The 22,339-nt window shown below is 46.9% G+C and overlaps 1 protein-coding gene across 1 annotated transcript in view; it reads right to left on the bottom strand.

Moving 5' to 3' along the window:
* Nucleotides 1-2,046: 2,046 nt before the first annotated feature.
* The window catches only part of GOT2 (glutamic-oxaloacetic transaminase 2), a 35,401-nt gene continuing 15,108 nt past the window's right edge, over nt 2,047-22,339 (bottom strand). Inside the window, exons 2-11 of the mRNA XM_032784086.2 lie at nt 17,784-17,940; nt 15,480-15,608; nt 14,664-14,723; nt 14,352-14,513; nt 13,477-13,581; nt 12,377-12,527; nt 11,850-12,015; nt 8,234-8,384; nt 2,719-5,523; nt 2,047-2,662 (exon numbers count right to left, since the gene is read on the bottom strand). Coding sequence (XP_032639977.1) covers nt 5,401-5,523; nt 8,234-8,384; nt 11,850-12,015; nt 12,377-12,527; nt 13,477-13,581; nt 14,352-14,513; nt 14,664-14,723; nt 15,480-15,608; nt 17,784-17,940 — 1,204 coding nt within the window. The 3' untranslated portion in view covers nt 2,047-2,662; nt 2,719-5,400. The remainder of the gene's footprint in view (nt 2,663-2,718; nt 5,524-8,233; nt 8,385-11,849; nt 12,016-12,376; nt 12,528-13,476; nt 13,582-14,351; nt 14,514-14,663; nt 14,724-15,479; nt 15,609-17,783; nt 17,941-22,339) is intronic.

Genomic DNA, 22,339 nt, shown 5'->3' with positions numbered 1-22,339 from the left:
TGTTGCTTACATACTTGTAAAACCCCTTCCTATTATCCTTCACATCCCTGGTCTTTCTGAGTAGGGTTACCGAGGTCGGCTGATCCCCTACCTGCACAGGGCTGGGACAGCCAACATAGAGAACACACACACCTGACAACACTCAGAATCCCACAGGCTGTCACGACATGAGCAGAGCATTGTGGTGAGGACTCAGCTGGGGGTGTTGCTGAATCACAGACTAACTGAAGCTTTCGCCATTACAAGAGCTGCTCTTTTGGCCATTGTTTCAGGATATTTGGGTTTCTGGGTAATTGCCTCCAGACCAGGCAGGAGCCAATCTCCATGGAGAACAGGGCTCATTCGTGGCTTTACCACAAGGCCTGATCACGGGCAGTGTGTTACGCTGCTTTTAGAGAACCCCTGAAAGTCATTTGTTGTGAGTTCCCTCCAAGGCACAGTGGACTTCCCTCATCGTGCTGCTGCAGCAGTTATGGTAGCCAGCTCACTAGGGGAATAGAGTCAAAGCTCTGCCCCCTCCCCAACCAATCGCACTCACGTGCATGGGGTGGGGCACTAGGACTCCCCCCGAGGCAGCTCTCCTCCCCACACTAGTACCTGTCATGTGTGTAGCCTGCACAAAGAGACACCTTGTTAACAGGTTTTGTGTGTGAGGTGGATGAAGATGGGGTAGGTATGGCTTTGCCGTATGTGCCGTAGATGGTGATATGAATGCCTCATGGAGTGTTAGCAACAACCATAAGGGTGACAGGGAATACTGGACACTTTCCTTTTACTATGCTTGGAGCATGTCGTAAGACAACTTTAACTGCTGATCAACTGAGTTTGTGTTCACATGCACAATCCGCAGGCAACACATGTGGGCAGGCAACACAGACAGTCTTGGTTTTTCTTCCAGAGATGGGCCATGCTGCTCATTTTCAACCTATCCACGGCAAGGAAAAGGAGCGGTTTAATATTAGTGTCCCAGATACTGAATGACAAGGTGACATCTGTGTTTCCAGAGGTGCCCCCAGGAGTGAACACTGACCTCTGTGCAGGAGTTCTGAGAGAACACCGAGGCTCTGACTTATGGCACTTGCCTCTTGTCAGACATGAGTTAGTCAGATATGTGGTATGCCCGCTGCCAAGTCAGCGTCACATACGCGCACTGGAGTAATGGCAAGTACTGACCCCCCCATCTCCCCGCTTCCATCCAATAGCCACCTCACTTTCATTTTCACTGCCTCAGGGAAGAGGAAGTGAGATCAGAGTAGCCTCTACTCCCCTTATTCCCTGACTGAGGAGTTGGATTGATCTCAGCTCATCTGTTTCTCAGGTTGAATCAAGCGGCACTGCTTGGGCTGGGTGCTAGCGGAGACCAACTAGGCCACTTTGTTCAGTAAGCCCAACTCGCTTGGGGGGTGGAGAGGGGGGAAGAGGAGTGAACTTGCCCCATTCCGGAAGGGGCACATTGCACGGGTGCCTAGTAATAAGTTGTGCCCTGCATGACCCAGCCAAGCCCCAAGATACAATACCCATGTTCAGTCCCTGTTCCCCACCTCCACTCACAAACTGCTGCTGCTAAGAGCAGTCTTGTGTTTAAAGATTCCTTCATTCTTGGACCTTCTTGGCTGCTTTTTCAGACCTTTCACCAACAGTTTCCAAATTGGCCACGGACTCTGGCTGACTCTGTCCCTCTCTCGAGGCCCCGTGGGGGCTGGGTTTTTCAGAAGTGCTGAGTGGCCTCCAACTCCAATTAATGGTAATGGGAGAAGCAGGTGCTCAGCATCTTTGAAGAGTCAGGCCCATGGTAGCTTAAGTTAGAGATACACCAAATGGAGGCATTCAAAAACTCAGCCACTCTAGTGCTGAACCATTTGTTTTTTTAAATCCAAAATTTCAATTTTTACGATTTGCATAAAGTGCTGTAGGAAGTTTTGTTTAGTGTTAACTTTATGACAACGCTTCCTAAGAACAGCTTGACTTGTGAGCTTAGATGGACTGTTTGGAATTTCTGTTAGCAAATTACAATGAAGGTGCTACACTTATTCAGAGAAACATGGATACACACTATCTGTAGTTTTATTGTAACAGAGAAAACAGGCTGCATAAAGGCCTAAATGACTAGACAGTGGCAGACGGCTTGCCTAGAAAGGTGAAGATCAGAGCTGGAAGCACACAGCTTAGAACCACAGCACAAAAAAGTCATTCCCTACCCAGATGCACACTGAGAATCAGAGAGAAGCGAAGGCTTTGGGCAAGTGGCTTCAGTAACTCCCATGCAGGAGGATGTGTACATCACCACTGCCATTAAAGTGCAATTGACTTCTGTTTACTTGAGACAGGCTCGACTCCTCCTTTACTCCTGGCTATAGTGGGGGCAGCTTAGGGTAGACTAGGTTATTCTCAGCTCCTGGGGATGGAACAGTGGTAGGAACTACAGAAGTGACAGCTGCCTATCGATCAGCAAAAAGCCCTTTAGGGACTAAAATAGGAAAGATGCCCAGGGACAGTTACAAGAGATGGGGCCACTTAGTCTGGGAGTGAGGGGGAAGAAAAGAACACACACGGGGCTCAGAGGTGGCAGCAGTATCTTGCATTGTCTACCTCATGTATGTTCATGTTCAGGCCTCTGCTTTCAGCAACGGAGAACTCCATGCTGCCAGACACTATGGAAACACTCAGACTCATAGGTCAGAAGGGACCAATATGATCATCTAGTCTGACCTCCTGCACAAGGCAGTCTTGTGTTTGCTTTAAGGCCTGCAGATCTCTTATAACCAATTTCCATTCAAACTGTTCCAGTTAGTTTTTAAAATCAGTGAACTGGAGGGAAAGAGAAGGAAGAGAATTTTAGAACCCCAGCTTGTTGGTTATAAGATGACATATGCTGTGGAAGAAACAACAAAGTGAGGAGGGGCTCAGCCTTAAGAGTTGGCTTCAGCTGACAAACACTGGAAAGCTGGAGCTGATCCATATGGGTTCAGTTGGGTGCAGGAGAGTCTATTCAGGATTAAATATCAAAGTACAGTGGAGTCACATCATAGGCGCATAACTTACACAATTTTAACTATATGCACTCGGCAAAACAAGAAAAATAATTTAAACGCTGCACTTGTAGTGCAGGCAATTACGCCTGCCATTCTACTCAATGAGCATTTGACTATATGCGATTTTTGCCTTGTGCGCTGACTCCAGAACCTAACCCCCGCCTAAGATGCGACTCCCCTGTAGTCCACTTCCACTCTGAAGAGTGCCCGTGGAAGAAAAGACATCATGGGGTCCATGTTTATTGATCAGTTACCAAGAGACAACTCTGAGTTTACAAGGAGAGAGGTGGTTTTTGTTTTTTTTTTCGATGACTGGGATCTTTCCTTCCTGCATGACCAGGAGTGCTGACAGTTCTGTTAAGTATACCCTCCCAACACAACCCCCTTGCTTTCAGGAGGTTACACAGATATAAGTTTCAAACCCACAGCCAGTTAGGTCTGTTGATGCACAACAAGGAATTGAAGCCAGCTCTCTCTCTCTCAGAGATCTGAATGGATAGCAGGAATGTAAGACACCTACCAGCTAAGGCTGTTGTCAAACTAGTAGCCAGGATAGGGGAGTACACACCACAATCAGGTCAGGAGAAAGAAGGGGCCATTTTTCAGAACAGAATCTTAGCATGGGAAGAATCACTCTACTTCTGTGTCAATGGCACTCGGGGAGGCAGAGAATGAAGCAAGCCATGTTTCCAAACAAAATTAAAGTGAGAAATGACATTCCCCGAGAGGCACTGATCTATCTTACACTCCTTAAAAGCGCCACTAGTTTTTCTGAACAGAGACAAGATTCCTGATTAGAAAGAATTGTACAGGCTTTGATATCAGGAGTTCCCTAAAGCTTTTCAGTTTTACTTGTTCAGAAGCAAATTCAGACCCTCTGTGTCCTTTCTACAATTGTTAAAGACAAAATAAACCCCACAAGTGGCATTCAAAGGCTTAGATTGCAACTGTGTAATACATATCCCTCATGCATGTGCTCTCTGAAAAGTGCTCTCTCCTTTCATGCTTCTACTGCCGTAAAGGCGGAACAGGCCTGTGAGAGTGCTACAGATGATGGCAAGGAAGAAGCAATCAAAATATATTGGTGATGCAAGTTTACACAGGCAGAGGGTTAATCATTTGGGATCTCAAGCTGGTTTTCTAGGTCATTTGATCAAAAGCTGTTTTTCAAGCAAGACCTGTATGGCATGTTCACTCCCCCTCCACCTACTAAGCTGGAGTAGCAGCATATGCAGAGGGTATAATAGGCCAGGGAGGCTCAACCTCCCCTAGACCAGCTGCTGCTGTCAGACCCTGGTTGCAGATGGCAAGGTGGAAATTTGTAAATGATTATTATGCATCATGCAGGTTCCTGGGCAGCTGAGATGGTATGTGCTACTCAGCTTCCTGGGTTCCTTAGTAATCTCTCTGGACTCCAAGGAGAGTCGTGATGAACCTGGGAAGCTGAACAACACATACCACCTCCTCAGTAGCCCCACAGCCTGCATGGTGCATATCAAAAGCTCAGGTTCTTCTTCCAGAAGAGAAGAACTTTTGAATGTTCCCACGGGGCGGCTTGGAGTCTGCGGAGGGAGGGGTGGCTGTAGTGGCACAAACTGCACTACATGCGCCAGCCCAGGGCTCCTCCAAGCAGGTTGGGTGGGGGGCTCAGGGCTCCAGCCACGGAGGGGGAAGTGAATGGGGGCTCCACCTGCCACCCATGAGGAGCAGACCCCAAAACCGTCATTTACCTACAGCGTTTTCAGTGGCCCTCCTCGAATGACATGAGTAAAACAAGCGGCCATGTGGCACAACTAGACTGTAGAGCTGTGCTGGTCCCACAGCTCCAGCTGTTGCTCTACCCCCACCAGTGTATAAGGACAGGTTTCCCTGTTGACATGAATGCAGTGACACGTTACTTGATCTCCTTCGAGGTCTTGATCCTGTTCCAGCTCATTTAAAAACAGTAACTGAACTATGTTATGAAGCCTTCTCCCCTCCCAAGTAAGGGATGGACACAGAGACGCCTCTCAGCGCCCAGTCCTCTTGGGCAGAGTTCTATCATTCTACATGCACTAATTCTGCCAAGACATTTAAAGCCTGATGGGTACCGGTGTAGGGGAGAGGGTGCATAATGCGAGAAGCTACTTCTGAAGAGAGGAGCAGGAAGCAGTGACATCTCTGTCAGAAAGGGCAGGTGGCTCTGGATACAATGCGTTGATGGCGCTAGCTGCGGCCTTGCACACGAACTACATTAAATGACAGAATCAAGTGCTGTGGTTGAAAGAAAATATTGTGTGTTCCCCAATCCCCCCAAATGCACTTCCCCTTCCTCTTGATTCAGAAAGTCCAAAGACCGTTGATAGGTAGGCCGTCTGCTCCACTGTGTTTACTTGCTGACTTGGTGTATTGCACGAGCTAGGTAACCCACGTTACCAGATGTGACCCCTGCCACGGAGATCCGGCCATCTTTTGTCATGTATATGGAGAATTCTTTGGTTAGTCGCTCCACCTGAGGGGAAAACAAAACAAAGTACTTAGTTCCAGGGGGTCCAAATGTCACAGGACTGAAGGGCTGCTCTGGCAGTTTGCCAGGGCCTTAAGTCACAACCAGTTTGCCTAAAACGAACGTGTAGCCCACGGGAGACTGAATCCCAGCATGCAGTGCTCCATCCTGATTCCAGCAGTAGATAGGTAGAGACTCAGCACTGCATGCTGGGAATTGTAGTTTGAGAGAAGGTGGCTTCCCCAGGTCACAGCACAGATCTCTGAGCTGCACTCGGCCTGCAGACTGCTCTTTGGCCAGCCCTGAAGTCCACTCACTAGCACTGTGGCACATAAAAGCACTAAAATCCTCAGCCAAAAGTCACATGACTTCAGCTGCACTTTAATGCCATCTTTTAAAGAGCAACACAATTGTTCCATTTTACAGCTGAAAGCAGGGCTTTGGAGCTGTGCTCCGGCTCCGCTCCAGCTCCAGGCAAAAACCTGCAGCACCATTGCTCTGGAGCTGCTCCGCGCTTCAGCTCTGGGCTCTGCTCCAAAGCCCTGGTGAGAGAGCTAGTTTAGCTTTTAAATCATTACAACTGAAGGGTGTTGTGTGAGCACGAAAACATTTGGACAGGAGAATAGAGACTTTGGGGAAGAACAGGGAAGAAGGACAATCTCTTTTCATAAGGATCTCTCATGTCAGTAAGATATTTTAGCCCATCCAAGGCTTCCAAAGAAAATGGCAAAGATTCTTAAAAATGAACATTGAATATCAAGAGACAGCAAGGAGTCAGAGATGTTAATGGGCTAACAGTGCCTGAAAAGTTAACGTCTCCTGACTGATCTGCCAGTCTAAGGGCACGTCTACCCTTAAAATGCTGCACTGGTGCAGCTGTGCCGCTGTAGCGCTTTAAGGACAACACTCTGCGCTGATGGGAGATGCTCTGTCAGCGTAGTTAATCCACCTCCGAGACGCAGAGGGAGAAGCTGTCTGAACAGGGGGGTTAGGCTGGTATAACTAGAGCCCTGAGCAGATACAAAATTTGTACCTGCACCTGATCTGCAACCATGGTCTGCAGATACCTAGAGTTGCAGGGCTTTAGGAGTAATGACGTTGCTCACACGTGGATTTTTCACACCCTGTAGTGCAGACCAGACCCAAGTCCAAGATACTCGCTCACACATCCTTTGCCCCTCATCAGCAGGACTGAGAGCGTTTTCCAAACTTCTAACAGGAAGCTGAACCCAGGATCTGGCAGGCAGCTCAACTGAAAACTGTTTGTAAACTATTTAAGTTATCATCCGGACCACGGGCATGCACAGATAGATGTGCTCGCCTACTCCGTGGGCACCTTTACATCTACATGTTTATATTCCAGCAGTGACTTAGTGTCATTTTCATTTTTAATCATTGTAGTTCAGTGGTTCTCAAACTTTTGCACTGTGACCCCCTTCACACAGCAAGCCTCTGAGTGCAACCCTCCTTACAAATTAAACTTTTAAAATATATTTAATAGCATTATAAATGTGGATACAAAATGAGGTTTGGGGTGGAGGCTGACAGCTCGTGACCCGTAAGAGGTCCCAACCCTCAGTTTGAGAACCCCGCTGTAGCTGGTTTTCAGATAGTCGCATTTGACAACAGAGTCCTGTTCTGAAGAGGCAAGAGGGAGTTTACAGAGCTTAGGGATGGCCTCTGCTTACTAGGCCCTGTCACAGCACAGTGTGGTTGGACTGGATGACTTTGAGGTCGTTTCCAGCCAGACATTTCTAGGATTCTATGGTTTTGCCTCAGACCTCTGCATCTCATGTGAAATCTCGTTACTGGAACAGGTGGCTCATTGTGATACCTTTACGATAGTAGGCTAGTCTGAAGGGATAGACGATAGTTGCAAAAAGGGGGTATCCTAAGACTGATGTTGAGTGCATACAAGATTCTCTAGGTCTGCACAGAGAGGAGGAAGCTTTTTTGTAAAAGAATGAAGTTCCTCAGCTCCACCAGTGTCTTAACTGGCTTCATATTCGTGACTTCCTATTTGGAAATATAGCCACGAGTGACATGGGCTTAAACTGCAGCAAGGGTGGTTTTGGTTAGACATTAGGAAAAACTTTCTGTTAGGGTGGTTAAGCACTGGAATATATTGCCCAGGGAGGTTGTGAAATCTCCATCATTGGAGATTTTTAAGAACAGGTTAGACAAACACCTGTCAGGGATGGTCTAGATAAAACTCGGTCCTTCCTTGAGTGCAGTGGACTGGAATAGATGACCTCTCAAGGTCCCTTCCAATTCTGTGTTCTCCCTAGTGCAGCCAGTAGCAACCCAGAAGGGAACATCTTCTTTTTCAATGAGAGAACAAGCTGCTCCTTCAAGGCAATGCACTGAGCAGACAAGCATGGAGTCAGCAGGAGTCACACACACAAAGCAACCCAACAGGACTGGAATTTCTCCTGTGAACTGCCTTAGGAAAACCTGCTTAAGTCCCACTGGGATTCCCCCAAGGAGGCTACATGAAAATCAGGTACATCTAATCAGTTTAATTTAACACTGACCTCAGGCATATTTAGAAAGAAAAAGCCAATGCTAAAGTGGGAGATTTTGTCATCAGCTCCTCACCTTCCCAAGAATAACATGTGTTCCATGATCCCAGCCTGATGGACGCTGCCGTGGATATCCTGTTCCCCCCAGCACAGGGGAATGGTTTTTCTAGCAGATTGGGGAGAATTTCACTCACCTGTTCAGGTTTCAGCCCCGTGTAACAGAACATGCCGATCTGGTCGGTGATGTGTTGCCAGTTGTGGGAGGAGCCTTCTTTCTTGAGGTTGGCCACCAGCTGGTTGCGCATGTCAATGATCCGGTCAGCCATCCCCTTCACCTCTTCCAGCCTGCAGGAGCGGCAACAGAAAGGAGATGCCTAGGACATCAGATTCAGACAATGGTGAGGCAGGACAATAGAGACTAGCACGCAGTCGACTACCCAAAGGAAACACCTCTAAAGCTTTCCTCTTCACAATTCACACTGGGCACCCACTTGCAATGCCAGAGTGAAGTTAAGCACTGCTGCTTTCAACTGGTCGCACACACAGTCAGTTGAGAGTGCTACAGGCAAAAGATCACTCTGGTGGCTTCAGTTAAAGAGGCAGAGCAAGCCTAGTGTTTTAGTTCAGTGTGAGAAGTTGAGTCCACACTGCTTTAGGAGCTGCCTCTCTCTCCTGTGATCCAAAGAGGGGGGTTCTTTACTAACCTAGTGGGTGCAATATGGACTCCAGTTCAGAGGGGACCAGGGTGAGATCACCATACTCACAGGATTCCCCATTGCAGAGGGTTGATTGTTAAGCACACTCAAGCCATGTACTTTAAATCATCAAGGGGTTCATCATGAACAGAAATATTTCTGATGCCATTGTGACATTATGAGTATAATATAATATCTCATTGAAAGGTGACAGGCCAGAAAGAGTTAAATAACTCACCTCACTCACTGACCTGACCCATGGGTGATCCTTAAGAACTGGTTAGCAAGATATGTAAATGAACGGAGCTTTGAAATGTAAGTCTGCATTGTTAGAGGTAGAAGGGGAGGTGTTTGCTCAGGTCTTGTGATGTAAGCAAACAAGTCTTGTCTATTGCTGTAAAAGCAGCAGAGAATCCTGTGGCACCTTATAGACTAACAGATGTTTCAAAGATCAAAAAAGGAATATTAACATTTATGATGATACTTGAGTAAAATGGTATTATTGTCTATGTGTCTCTTTGAAGGTTGAGGTAACCTGTATCTGAACTGTTTAATGGATAAATTACTCTGAGCTAATTGCCAGGATGTTTGGGAGAAGGAGTTAAGCCTATTGTTTTCTCAGACCCAAAGGCTGCTGGAAATGTATAAGAAGCCTGGGACACGATCCAGCTTCATCTCAGATCTGCTTTGGGTTTCAAGAGGGGGAAACCTTAAGCCACAAGGATTGAGATCCCCAGTCATTGACTGGAGACACCCTGAATATGATAACCTATGGACTATTTCTAAAAGGACTTTTGGCTACTACAAGCTCACCTCTACTATGTATCTGAACCTTAAGAATTGACTTCAAGTCTATAAGTATATTGATCTTTTAACCAACACTCTCTTTTCTAATAAATTTTAGCTTAGTTAATAAGAATTGGCAGTAGCGTGTATTGTGGGTAAGATCTAAGTTATAATTGAACTTGGGTATGTGGCTGATCCTTTGGGATTGGAAGAACCTTTTCTTTTATATGATGAAGTAAGATTTTCAGGAATTATCATCATATCTGACAGGGGTGTCTGGATGGAGGCCTGAGGCAGGGCACTTTAACAGAACTGCGTGGTTTAAAGTTTTAAGTAACCAGTGAGGTACTACAGAAGCTGTTTTGTGCTGGCTTGGTAAATCTAAGTAGTGGAATAACCACCAGCATTTGGTGTTTGTCTGCCCTGTTTTGTTTGCAGTTCACCCTGATTGAGTGACCTCAGCTGGCTCCCATGGGCAGCACCCTCACAGCCATCCAGAACAATGTTCAATTCTATAGACATTACTGTGTGCGTGCATGTGTTCGAGTTATCCAAATACCATTTATATGAGAATCCTAAATATCCAAATCAACAGTGTCATCTCCATGCAGCCCCATGCCAATTAATCACCTGCTGATTAACAAACATTAAGGCTGCAGGCACCGCGTGATTTGGAAGGATTTCCAGATAAACGGAAGCGTGGGTATGGTTGGTTGGTGAATTACCTCCCCTGATGCTGTTGTGCCGGGAAGCAGTGATGCTGGCTTCCAAGGGTGGAGAAGAGAAAGAGGGAAGGAAAGCAGAAAGGGAGCGGGCACAGCTACAGGGGTCTGGAACTGCCTTGGTGTGCTCCAGCGCTTCCTGGCTATGACAGCCTTAGGGTAGGTCGCCAGCTGTACCCCTCGCTATTCGTACTGCACTTGTGGAGCCTGGGGATGTTAGTGCTGGAGCAACACCAAGGAGGCTCCAGTCTCCTGCAGCTGCTCTCCATCTCCTTCCTTCCCCTTCTCTCTCCTCTACCCCCAGGGACCACCATCACTGCTCCCTGGTACTCAGAGTCATACCTCACAATACCACTTAACTCAACATTCTGGGTCTCCCCCAGGCAATTCAGATAAATGCAATTCTACTGTATTCGGAGGGTGACACCCACTACTCCCCAAAACCAACCCATCCAGGATATGGCTCTGCTGGGGCTCGGATCTGTGCATGTCTGTTCCAGACATAAGCACCATGCTAAAGATGCGTCTGCCAAAAGGAGGCAACTATCAGAGCTCCCAGTGGGGTGAGGGCTAGAGGACACAGCCTACCCCTTTTGTTCTGCCAAGTCAGCTGCCTGCAGGGACCCTGAACTCTAGCAACAGATCGATAGGACTAGCAAAGCGGTGCATGGGTACATCAGAACATGGGATCAGGTTACTGTCCTCAGAGGGGAGCAGAGCTTAAAACAAACACCGTATCATTTCCCCATGGAAGATGTATTAAGAAGTCCTGCAATGCATTAGTGAGACCCTTTAGTGCCCCAGCATTGAGCTGCAAGGCACAGACCGTAGCCTTCAGTCTGGGAAACCCGAACAATTCCATTTACAGCTGAATTCTGTCCAGTTAAAATGACAGTGAGGGAAAACTGCGCATTCCAATCTGAATTTCCACCAGATGATGCCGTGCAAGCTGGTATGTGGTCACCCAAGAGGAACATGAAGATCTGATCAGGCCACCTGTTCAAACAGCCCTGCTAGGTTCTACATTTGGAGCAGGAGGAGGTCAGCGTAGTCAGAGGAAGGGGAGTATGCTGGATTTAAAGGGACTCCCCTCCTGGAAGAGCTGGACTATACACTGACCTCTTCCCTGCAGCTCTAGGTAAAGAGGTGTAAGGAGCTTTTCTGTCTCTTGCTCGCTAGCAGCTTGGTGCCAGAGCTCCATGGCACTGTTACTGCAACAGAGGAGCCCCATGCAGGGAAGCACCTTGAGCAGAGTATTTGCCTAGGAGTCCTGAGGGGCAGTGTTCAGCCAGAGTGACATTTCTCTTGGATGACAGTCACTGAGCAGGCATGGTGGGGAGACTGCGCCCTGTTTAGAAGCTTCCCTCAAGGGTAAGCCTCTTGAATTTCCCCCTCCTTTGGCTGGGGACGCCCCATTGGGGCTGACGGGATGGGTCACCTTGAGGTACCTGCCACTGAGCTTTCACTCCTTTGTGCTCTCTAGCTACAATGGAGAAGCTTGTTTAGCCTGACTTGTTCAGGCTTTTGTCCTGCACCGTTCCTATGCAGCACTTTGCTTCTAGTCTGCTCATGATGGGAAACAGGCTTCTGAAGGCGAGTCGCCTTACCATTCCTTCCGCAGGTCAGGACTCGTCAGGATGATGGTGGCAATACGAGCCCCATTGATAGGTGGGTTTGAATACATGGGGCGGATCAGGATCTTCAGCTGGGATTCCACTCTCTTGGCCTCATCCACATCCTTGCAGATCACTGAGAAGGCACCCACACGCTCCCCTGAAACACAATCCAAGTCCGATCATACCTGTCCTACCACAACAGACAATGTATGTTGTAGGCCTCCAGCATTTGGATTAGACCTGCCCTGGGACACCACAGCAGTCCCCGGTTGCAGAGGAGACAGCACAGGTAGAGTAGCATGAGCTTCCCCAGTACCCAGATCTGACCAGATCTCCTTTCTGTGCCAAAGGGGAGTGCCTCTAGGAAGTGAAAGGACATGGATCTGGTGGGCATTCACTAGAAGGTAGGGATTTCTGGTCACTAATGGTGCAGGTGGCTTTAACATCGGCAACCTGGAAGTCAGAGGTGCCATATCTCACATTAACCCTCTGAGCCATCTTCCTTTCCCACTGCTTACCATAAAGGCCCATATTCTTGGCATAGGACTGAGACAGAACAACATTAATGCCTTGCTCAATAAAGTGACGCACAGCCCAAGAGTCCCGGTTTATGTCCCCGCTGGCAAAGCCCTGGTACGCCATGTCAAAGAATGCGAAGAGATTCCTTTTCTGCAATGAAAAACAAAGATTCAATCACTCACCCTTCTAATGGCTGAATGTCCAGGGTCACATATGAGCCGCAGAAATTAGGTCAATAGTGTTACTAGAGATTCATGCAGGGCCTCCCGGATGTGTTACTGCACCAGCAGTGGGCCATTTCTACAACCACCAGGGCTCCTGGCTACTAAAAGACAGCATGAAGTGGCACGCATAGTTACATACTATGTAGCACATACCAGTGCATTTCATTTGTATTCCAGGTGTGTACAAGCTAATCTTTGAACTAAATACTTTGAGAACTGTATGTCTGAAGGGAAGATTCATCAAGCTAACCCCAGATGATGTGACAGCTAGTCAGGTTGGCTGGCATCCTCCTGTCCCCTATAACTTCCTCTATCCAATGGCTAAGATTGCACAAACATTTAGCTGGGTTCAGTTTTTTTAGTCTTCTGTCCCCTTCCACGACAAACATATTAATGCCCATTGAAGAACCACTGCTCTAGCCAGACACTGACCAGCCCTCACTCCTACCAACTCTAGCTGCACTTTTCCTTCCCACAGGGAATATAGTCAAATATCTGCAGTATTCCTTATTTCCATCCATCACTGGGTTGAGAAGGAAGTTAGTTTTAGCATAACAACGCTGGAGCGCCTACAATGTTCCAGGTTCAAGAATTCAAATGAGTTTCAGCAGAATAATTATCAGGGCCTTAGATAATGGAGATTTCCATAGAACGCTAAGTGTTTGACCTTTGAGTTTGTGCTATGAATTCTGCTTCGGCACCAGTCCAATACACTTGGACTCCCCATTACTTTAGACAGGTAAGGTTGCCATCCAAATTGACAAGGGACAAATGGGCCAGTGCTCAAGATAGACCAAAGTCTAGGAACATGGCACCATTTCATCAGTAGTATCAACACAGATATGACATATACACCAGCCCACCCCATACCTCACCTTCACCACAGCAGCCAGCTCCTTCCATTGCTCTGGTCGGGGGTCCACACCAGTGGGGTTGTGAGCACAGGCGTGGAAGAGAATGACACTCTGCTCGGGAATTTTCTAAAGATGATGTTACAGAGAGTGACATGAGACAAGCGTCGTTTAAAGCAATGTTTCTTCTTCAGTTGCCTATAACTAAGCCACGGGGCAAGCAATAAGTTAGAAGGCACAGCAATATCAGAAATGAGGAGTAAGAGGCGAGCAGCAGTAAATCAGTTTGTGCTCAAGAGTGTGATGAGTTTTGTAGCATCTTTAGAGAAGTGGTTCTCAATCAGGGGTATGCATACCCCTGTGAGTACGCAGAGTCTTCCGGGGAATACATCAACTCATCAGATATTTATCTTGTGTTACAGCAGGCTATAGAAAAAGCACTAATTAAGTCAGCACAAACTAAAAAAAAGTTTCATATTTTATACTAAAATTTCATACTAAAATTTTTTCTGCTCTGTATACTATACACTGAAATGTAAGTACAATATTTATATTCCAATTGATATTATATGGCAAAAGTGAGAAAGTCGGCAATTTTTTCACACTAATAGTGTACTGTGACACTTGTATTTTTGTCTGATTGTGTAAGCAAGCAGTGTTTAACTGAAGTGAAACTTGGTACACAAGACAAAGCAGACTCCTGAAAGAAGTACAGTAGCCTAGAAAGGTTAAGAACTGTTGCTTTAGAAGTTGCAATTTCTAGTAGTCATTGGAACCACGGGATGAGGGAGCTGCTCAGTGGTCTGAGATTCAGGCTCAGCCTAGAAGTTAAGTAAGTAGGGTCATGAGACTACAAACGCTACCTTCCCCCTCTGCTCCCATCCCAACAGTCAACTCACAGAAATGTCATCCAAGGCTCCAGCAAAGTCAAAGCCGCAGGTCTTGGGATCATAGTAGCGATAGGCATGGAGCTGCATGCCAGCATCCCTGAAAATGGGGGTGTGGTTGCCCCAGGATGGTTTGGGCAGGTACACGTCACGGCTGTACTTGAAGAATCGTTGCTACGGCAGACAGAGAGAGCAAGTTCAGCTGGTGTATTCCATTGCTGCCAATGAGAAAAATCAGTCTCCCAGCAGTAAGGAGTTAATGAATGCATGAGCTTCAGCCACAGATGTCCCCTCTCCTCCCATCACCATTTACCAGGGACTTACCAAGAAACTGGCTCCAACTCTTAGAGACCCAGTCCCGGAAATTGTCTGCACAGTGACATACTATAAGGAAAAGGGATGTAAATGCGTAAGATGCCAACCTACCACACAAAATATGGACCATGTTAGAGTGCACTAACATCTTTTTAGTGTGCATGAGCAACACAGGAAAACACTGATGTTACAGATCTATTCTTAACTCATCAACACCTAAATCCCATATAAGACAGCAAGCTAATTCCCCAGGATTGAGAAGTTAAAACAATGTCTCATGGATCTTTTACTCTATTTCAAATGGTAACTTACAATACAACCTGAGATTAAAAGTTAGCTAAACAGCAAGACATGGCTCTACATTAGTTGAAATACTGTCTCATCATAGGACTGGGAGCCAGGAATTGCTGAGCTCCACCTCCAGTTCTAACACTGGCTTCTTTGTGCCCGTGGACAAGGTTATCTCCCCTCCTAAATGAGTTTTTCAGAAGTGCTCAGAGTTGCCTTCAATGGCAGCAGTTAGGCCAATGCCATGCTAGCCCGGAACACTGGGTTCTATTCCAGCTGGATGACCATGGGCAAGTCACAAAGGCTTTGTCGTCTCAGTTCCCTCCTCTAAAACAAGAACAATGATATTGAGCTCCTTTGTAAAGCACTTTGAGACGTACTGAGGCAAAGCACTACAAGAGCCTGAGGTATTATCTGTTGCCCTTTAAACACTCTGGACGTGATTATGGAATTCTTTTGCTGACAGGTACAAAGCTTACGGGTAGAACAGCCCTACTTGTACAGTGTTTTAGTTCAGACTTCCACCTAGCTCTTTACCCGGCCACTCTTGATAACCTCATTGGTGTCACCCAGTGCCAGCTCAGCTGATGCCTTATTGAACTCCGCCAGCCCTGCAATGGGTAAGTACTCCTTGTCCATCTTCTTAGCAGCGATCTGGGCCTCCGCCTAAGAAAGGAACACACGTTCAGTTGCTGCAAACGTTCTACAGGCTCCCCAAGGCTCTGCCAGAGGTAATATATATATTAATGTTCCCTTCGCTTAGCACTCATTATGATGGTAAGGTACCATCCAAGAAGATAAATTGTCCATCAACAAGTTTAGACTTGAAATTAGGTCAAGGTTTCTAACCATCAGAGCACTGAAGTTCTGGAATAGCCTCCCAAGAGCAGCAATGGGGCCAAAAACCTGTCTTCAAGACTGAGCTCTGCAAGTTTATGGAGGGGATGGTATGATGAGACTGCCTACAACGGCAGGTAGCCAATCTGTGACTGCTAGCAGCCAATATCTCCAATGACCAGTGATGGGACACTATGATGGAGAAAGCTCAGTGTTGGAACAGAGAATTCTCTCTCAAATGTCTGCCTAGTGGGTCTTGCCCACATGTTCAGGGTCTAACTGATGGCCATATTTGGGGTCAGGAAGGAATTTTCCCTCAGGTCACATTGACAGAGACACTGGAGGTTTTCACCTTCCTCTGCAATCTGGGGCACGGGCCACTTGCAAGTTTAAACTACTGTAAATGGCAGAGTCTGTAACTTGAAATCTTTAAACCATGATTTGATGATCTCAGTAACTCAGCCAGAGATGAGAGGTCTATTTCAGGAGTGGATGGGTGAGATTTTGTGGCCTGCAACGTGCAGGAGATCAGACTAGATCATCATGATGGTGCATTCTGAGCTTAAAGTCTATGAACTCCAGCTCAGTGGAGTTATTTCCCAGAGAGGAGGGCTCCATTCAAAGTCAAAGCCATCTATGGCAACCTGTCAGCAGAAATATTTATTGATATTGCTTTAAAAGCAAAGTTTACAGATAGGCTGACACAAGCATTGAGTCTCTTAACCCAGCGTTGCTGCTTGTGAGCAACTGGTGGCCCAGTGAGTACTACTGGGCCAGGTAGCCAGAAACTAGAGGAAACAGTCCCTTCCAGGCTCGTTAACACCAGAGAATCCTCCGCTTAACCAGAAAACATTCTGTAGAAGGTGAAAGCTACCATTTATAGGAGAGAAATGTCTGGGTCTGGAAATATACCCCAAGCTAGACCAGTGCCCAGGGCCAAGCGATTTGTGCTGGCTCAGATATAGACCTTAGCTGCACTGGCAAAGTTACCGAAACGTTCAAGACACTTTTCAAACCAGCTGGAGCTGCAGCATAGACAAGCCTCTGACAAATGATGTTGTTCAATCTGCTTTTAAGTAGTTTAACTAAACAAGTTATAAAAATGGTTCTGGTTGTCTCAGCCTTGTCTGCACTGAGGCTCCAACTAGTTTTAAAATTGGTTTAGTTAAACTGGTTTAGATGCGAGAGTGGATCCCCAGCACAGGCAAGGCCTCAGAAGTTCAGTTACAAACCTGAATGTTCACATGCTACACAGGTCAGATAGTAGCAGCAAGAACAATGGATTTCAACCACAGTCTCCTTAGCACATTCCTCCAGAGCCTATTAACAGGAGGAATGAGGAGCAGCATTTGGGAGGGGAACATACCAGTAGACCCAGAACAGAGGGTCAATCATGGCCAAGGCTCAGATGCCCAGAGAAAATTTCCCTGAGAGAGGCTGATTTCAATAAGTTTGACAATACAGACCTGTGTCCAATTTCCCTGTCCAGAATTTCAGACTGGATTAGAGAGAAGGCAGTAACACTCAGTGGAATTTCTGAGACTGCCCCTTATTAGATTAGTGTCAGCTCTTTCTCACTGACATGCTGTGGTTTAGGGAAGTGCTCTTTGCATTAGTCTTGTTTATTAAAAAAAAAATCTTAAAAGTTTAAGAGCTCCACGCAGCATGATCCCCAAGGGGGAGCACGGAGCCCAAGCTGACATGGGAGTCACAGGCAAGATTTGTTATTTACTTCAACGGGAGCAGGATTTGGTCCTAGAGAAGTATTTTAGTTCTTCCTTCAGATGTCAGTCAACTTGATCCAACAGAGTCGTCTTCCAGACCACCCTCGTGCTGGCAATAGGAACTCACACTAACCCCATCCACCATGTGTTTGATTAGAAGCAAAGTCTTTCCTATGGATCAATCACTGAGACCCTCTTTACCCCATAGACTCCTAGCAATAGTACTTCATATCACACAATACTTGGATTTTACCCCCATAGCAGCTGGTGCTAGGCTTACTTTGCGGATGCTGTTCAGGACATATGGCTTCCCGTTATCGTCCCGGTATGCCCCAACACCCAGGTTCATCTTCTTAGCGTTGGTGTCTCGTTTATAGGCTTCAGTCACCCCCAAAATAGGATCAGGGGGTCCCATCTCCACATGAGACCACCAGGAGCTGCACAAGGAATATAAGTGGGAGGATTAGGGTTATGAACAGAAGGAAATGGCCCACGACCTAATCCTGTTTGTTATATCCTGGCCTATGGGCTCAACAGGATCTCTCTGGCACTGGTATCCAACGGCTCCAACTGAAGTACTGTATCTACAGAACCAATAAGCCATAGCTTCCCTCTCTCTCCACAGACTAACCCTATTCCCACTGCAGCATGTTTATAAGGGAGAGTGAGCACGCTAGCTTCTCAGTTAAGCCAATATCAAATAACTGGGATAGCCCTCATCACCAACCCTGCTGTGTGCCTTATCGTAAAAGGTTCTCTCCTCACTCGGTGGCAGAAGGGTATTATCGTGACAGCACAGTGCCAGTCCCACTCCCACTCCCACACTTGGAAGAAATCAAAGTGAGATTTTTAAAGGGGACTGCAGAAGCAGTCAAAAAAAAGTGACCAGAATGTTGGGAATCATTGAGAGAGATAGATAATAGGACAGAAAATATATTGCTTCTATATAAATCCATGGTACACCCACATCTTGAATACCGCATGCCGATATGGTCACTTCATCTCAAAAAAGGATATATTGGAATTGGAAAAGTTCAACAAAAGGGCAACAAAAATGATTAAGGGTATGGAATGGCTTGTATGAGGAGAGGTTAATAAGACTGGGACTTTTCAGCTTGACATAAGAACTGCCATACTGGGTCAGACCAAAGATCCATCTAAGCCCAGTATCTTGTCTACCGACAGTGGCCAATACCAGGTTCACTCCCTCTGGGGCACCTAACAGGCAATGATTAAGTGATCTCTCTCCTGCCATCCATCTCCATCCTCTGACAAACACAGGCTAGGGACACCATTCCTTACCCATCCTGGCTAATAGCCATTAATGGACTTAACCTCCATGAATGTATCCAGTTCTCTTTTAAACGCTGTTATAGTCCAGCCTTCACAACCTCCTCAGGTAAGGAGTTCCACAAGTTGACTGTGCGCTGCGTGAAGAACTTCCATGTGTTTGTTTTAATCCTGCTGCCTGTTAATTTCATGTGGTGGCCCCTAGTTCTTGTATTATAGGAATAAGTAAATAACTTTTCCTTATCCACTTTCTCCACATCACTCATGATTTTATATACCTCTATCATAAACGCCCACGAGCGCTTAATCTCTGTGGATATCATGGCGACGGCTCAATCAGATCTCTCGCCATCTGGCACTGGACCAATCGCCCAACTGAAAGACTGTTGGTCACCGTACAAACCAATAAGCCAAGCTCCTCCTCCCAACCAGACGTGATGCGAACCGATCCGAGCGCAGCATGTGAAACAGGGATAGAAGTGAGTCGAGCGCGAGCGCGTTTCTCATAAGCCAGAAGATAAAGAAACTGGGAATAGCCCTCATCAGAACGCTGCGGTGCCTAGCGAAAAGGGTTCCGCCGCACGTCGGGGCAGCATAGGTAAGGACGTGTATCAGCACAGGCCAAGTCCCACCCCGAGCCCTACACTGGAATAATGCTAAATAATCGCGCGAAGGACCGGCAGAAGCAGTGTCAAAGCAGAAAAGACGCACCGGAAGCTGAATGCATTGATCAGAGATAGAGGAACGTGGGTTATGGGAACAGGAAAATATATTGCTTCTATAGTAAATCCAGAGTACAGGGGGCCTCCCACACTTTGAGACTTGCATGCTAATTTGTCAAGGCTTCACCCAAAAAAGGATAGAGAAGGAAAATGTCAAAAAAGGCAACAAAAATATTATAGGTATGGAATGGTTTGAGGAGGACGGAGCAATAATCACGGCGTGACTTCAGCGACATAAGAACTGCAAGTTCGCTGGCGCAGACCAAAGATCCATCTAAGCCCATTGTCGTATCTGCGATGTCCGACAGGGCCAATGACCTAAGTGCACGGGGTTGGGTGCGCTGGGGCACCTAACCGGCAAGGTAAAAGATCTCTCCTGCCATCCATGCTCCATCCTGGAGCGAGAACCACACAGGGACGATCCATTGCCGACCTATGCCTGCTAAAACCATTTAACGGTGGAGACTTAGACGAACTGCCATATTATCGTGGTGGTCAGTTCCACTTAAACGCTGTTGCTATACGAGATCGGCCATGGCGCACAACCTCGCAGGGGAGCCACAAATGACTGTGGGCGCAGGGCGTAAGAACTGTCCAATTTGTGTCGTCTTAATCCTGCGCCGCGTTTAATCCTCATCGTGGTCGCGCCCTAGCCGTTGTATAGAGAATAAATAAGTCCTAGCGGCCACGGTCGCGCACAGCACGCATGATATATACCTCATCATACCCCTAGTGGTCCTTTCCAAGCGAGAGAGAGCCTCTAATCCCCCATGACCCGTCCAAACGCCACGTATCATTTTAGGCCCTTCTCTGACCTTTAGGCCAGTCGAGAGTTCTTTGAGGGGTGAGGAACGACATCTAGAGTGCTAGGCGGGAGGGTGGGCGATATCGATTAATAGAGCGACAAATAATATATTCACTCTATTTCTGTCTCTATCCTTTTTAGAGCTGAGTGTGGCCGCCGAAACAGCTGCCCGTTTCGCTTGGACTGCCTTCACACTGCGTGGAATCTCAGAGACTACCACAAGACGCCGAAGGTCTGTCTGATGAGTGGTGTGAGCTATAGAGGAGCACGCCCATCATAGTTTATGGATAGGGGGGGAATTTTCCATGCATACTTACATTTATCCACGGTAGATTCATGTGCCATCCTGTGCCAACGGACGTAGGTGGTCTGAATCTTTGGAAGTCGTCAAGTCTGCGGTGGTCTAACTAGTCGTACGCAGTTTAGTAAGCACTGCAAACTGCACCTCGCGCTATCCCGTTCTCAGATCATGCAGAAAATTGAAGAGGAGCCAAGACGGAGTTTGGAACACACTAGTTACCACCCCCACTTGAGAATGGACCATAATCCACGCGTGGTCCGCGTTAAACCAGTTCTCAGTCCACAAAGGACCTTCCCTTTTATCCCATAGTGAAGGAGCATAAGAGCCGCTTGATGAGGACTTGTACAATGCCTTGCGGGTAAATCTAGTATACTGCCCCGGACCGCCATCTATCACACTTGTTTGACGCACCCGTCAAGATACGCATAGATAGTAAACCACCATTCGCCTTCACCAGAAACCACGCACTGTGCTCAACAGTTTTATGTTTGTGAGCCTACAGAGTTGATCAACAGTGTTTCGACGTAAGTTGTGCCCAGAACCCTAACAAGAGTACGGTACGTCCAAGGCAGTGATGCGAGCCGGCAGAGCCCGTGAAATTATTACGCGGACTATTAAGCTCACTCCCACTCATCTGGGTACCAAAAGCCGTGGATTTGAATAGGGACAGTAAAAAAGCTTAGGAAGAGTCCGCAACTACTGATTCTTTCAGAAACTCCGTGTGGATGCCATCGCCATGAGGACTGTGAATGGTAAGTGGGTCATTGCAATAATCAAAACGGCCTCTCAGACAGGAGCATGCAATCTGGAGCAGCTCCCAGATTGCCCTCCGTAACAACAAGCCGGCTCTAGGTGGAGGCCCAACACTCGCACGCGAAGACTGAACAAGAAATCCATTTAGTTCTCCGCAAAGAAACACTTACATCTGAACGCTCCATTTGATCTGACATCAAGGGCCCCATGTTGGCAGGCCTCTGATACGTAAAAAAAACATTCCACCACCCTTGGATTTTGGTAGCTGTCTTAACTCCTCTTGGCGTTCTATTATACCTCGCACTAACCCAATCTATGCTCCGTTATATTTGCTCACTAGATTGTGCTCCACTTTTTAAAGAATTTAAATCTCTCACTGCTCTTGTACAGGTGTAAGCCACGTGATCTTTTAGTCTACCACTGTCCTAATTTTGGGGTAAAAAGTAGTTCAATTGAAGTTTGGCTCTATGATGTGTCTTTGAAAAGTCCCATGCGCAACTGCAGGGATTCACTTGAGCACAGTACTAACTTCAGGGTTAACTAACCCTTCATTTGCATATTTCCCCCTTTTGAACGAAATGCCACGTGTGGCTGTGAGATGGTCTCCCACCACAGAGAGAATGCATGTAATAGCACTATGCGAGGTCCTGTATAGTACCTTGCTTGACGCTCGCACCCACTCAGGATTAAATCTAGAGTCCTCTCCCCTTGGGGTCCCGAACGAGCTTCATAAAGCAGTCATTTAAAGTATCAAGAAATGTATCTCGCATTTGCGAAGTGAAATGTTCCCAGTCAATATGGGATAATTGAAAACCCCCACATTACTCGGTCCAAGCTGAATAGCCTCTCGAATTCCGCTAGCATTATCAAACACATATGTCTAGTCAGGTGGTAGAAGAATCCCCAATGTTTAATCGATTAAAGCATGAAAATTCATCTCAAGAGATCTATGGAAACATTACACT

The sequence above is a fragment of the Chelonoidis abingdonii genome, unplaced genomic scaffold (genome assembly GCF_003597395.2).
Source record: "Chelonoidis abingdonii isolate Lonesome George unplaced genomic scaffold, CheloAbing_2.0 scaffold0005, whole genome shotgun sequence".
NCBI classification, from domain to species: Eukaryota; Metazoa; Chordata; order Testudines; family Testudinidae; genus Chelonoidis; species Chelonoidis abingdonii.
This window is presented reverse-complemented; position numbering and strand designations above follow the sequence as displayed.